General features: G+C 37.3%; 1 protein-coding gene across 5 annotated transcripts in view; it reads left to right on the top strand.

The window, feature by feature from the left end:
* Positions 1 to 2,044, top strand: part of LOC116851005 (kinesin light chain) — a 42,439-nt gene that overhangs the window by 34,381 nt on the left and 6,014 nt on the right. For 2 of the 5 annotated variants that reach the window (XM_032829967.1, XM_032829968.1), the window contains one exon: positions 475 to 2,023. The exons of 2 other annotated variants lie outside the window; for them this stretch is intronic. In XM_032829967.1, the coding sequence (XP_032685858.1) occupies positions 475 to 504 (30 nt within the window). In that variant the 3' untranslated portion in view covers positions 505 to 2,023. Of the gene's footprint in view, positions 1 to 474; positions 2,024 to 2,044 lie in introns of those variants that run through there. One more of the 5 variants, XR_004379509.1, reaches the window with a different exon arrangement.

Raw genomic sequence — 2,044 nt, 5'->3', positions numbered from 1 at the left:
TATACATATAAATATATATATATATATATATATATATATATATATATATAATATAAATATATATTTTCTCTCTCTCTTTCTCTCTCTATATATATATATATATATATATATATATATATATATATATATATATATATATATATGTGTGTGTATTTTTTTTCTATATATATATATCATGATAAATATATAGATCTTTAAATAAACGACAAGTGTCTTAACGTGTTCCGATAAGTTCACTTGATCAAAAATAAATGATATAAAAATAAATCTATTCTATATAAGATGGATATACACAAGTTTCTCTGAATAAATTTGAAGTAATCTCTCTCTCTCTCTCTCTCTCTCTCTCTCTCTCTCTCTCTCTCTCTCAAACGACAGGTCAATCTTTTCGGGAGGAGATTGAAGGCACGAGATCTCCGCACCCTCACACTCGGACAGGCCGGTCTTGAAGAGCCGTTTTTCGTTCTGTTACAGGAGTGGAAATACGCCTTTCGCGCGAAGTAAGGCGCACATTCGTCGAGGAAAATCTTCACTCGACCAGCAGACTGTAATTTCGAGCGGATGAGAAGACGAACGAAAGACAGAGAGAGAAAGAGTGAGAGTGTGAGAGAGAGAGAGAGAGAGAGAGAGAAAGAGAGAGAAAGAGAGTGAGAAAGAATGTGAGAGACTGAGAGAGCGAGAGAAAGAGAAATCGAGAGAAGACTCCGCGGTGTTTCTCGTAACACTGACCGTCGATGTCCATCGCTTGCGTCGTCCGGATCGTGTGTTTAATGTACGCAGCACATTCCAGCCGCTTCTAATAAACGAAACTACACGCACTCTCTAAAACGCGAGCCTCCACCGTTGTTAGTTTTCTCACTACTCGGTCGCGCCGTAGCTCTTTTTCTCGATCGCGATGCGAAATTGGTCCGCCGAATTTGTGTGCGAATGTGTGTGTGTGTGTGTGTGTGTGTGTGTGTGTGTGTGTGTGTGTGTGTGCGTATCCGAGGCATTCAAGAGTAATCTGCCAATCAAAAAGTTCGCAGGCATTTCTTCATGGATCATCTCGCGGTGCATACGTGTTCCGCTCTCACGTCACTTGTGTACGTATACACATTTATCGAAACACCACCACCGCATACAACACTCATTGATCTGCAGATACACCACCAAGATGCGCTCTCTAATTTTGCACGTACACTGGGAGAAAAAAATATTAAAAAAATAGCAAATATTTTTTCCCGTGGGTACGTGATGACGTATTTACTTCAAATCTCTGGATACTATCGTCGGGTGTCTTTGTTTGATGACGTCAGAAGCGAGAAATCGCCCCACATAACACAAGATTTAAAAGATGTCCCAGAGACATCCAGATGATTGCTAAATGTCCTTGCAGAAGTCCTCAGAATATCCTAAAGATATTCCGAGGACTTCTAAATGTCCACACGAGTCCCCAAGATATCCCTTCAAAATCTTGTGCTATGAGGAGTCTATTCTTGCGTTATATATTGAAATAAAAAGATATATTCATAAGAAAATACTTGTAAGTGATTCAGCAAATTTGTAAGATGCTCTGAACGCTCTCCTTTTATTGTTAAAATCAATAAATACCTGTGAAATTAGGGTGACATGCAGCTCAGGTTTTAGCCAAATTTTTCTCATCATTCCTGTTATGTTAATTTAATGGCTATTTATTGATTGTAACATCAAAAAGAGAGTGTTCGAAGCATTTTATAAAATTGTTGAATAGATTTCAAGTAACATTATATGGATATATCTTTTTATTTCAACGTATAATGCAAAAATCGTGAGCATGCGATTTTTCGCTTCTGACGTTATCAAACAGGGCCAGCTTACACGACTATTCCAGGGTCTTAAATTGAAATTTTTTTTTTATCCAAGAACAAACAATTGCTTTCACAAAAAACTAAGATTTCCTTGAAATTCTCCAAGAAAATATATATTTTTTTATTTGAAGAATATATTTTGTATATTAGTATCAGAGAGAGAGAGGGGGGGAGAGAGAGAGAGAGAGAGAGAGAGAGAGAGAGAGAGAGAGAGAGAG

The sequence above is a fragment of the Odontomachus brunneus genome, unplaced genomic scaffold (assembly GCF_010583005.1).
Source record: "Odontomachus brunneus isolate Ranch 3 - 2012 unplaced genomic scaffold, Obru_v1 Obru_scaffold_164, whole genome shotgun sequence".
Taxonomy (NCBI): domain Eukaryota; kingdom Metazoa; phylum Arthropoda; class Insecta; order Hymenoptera; family Formicidae; genus Odontomachus; species Odontomachus brunneus.
This window is presented reverse-complemented; position numbering and strand designations above follow the sequence as displayed.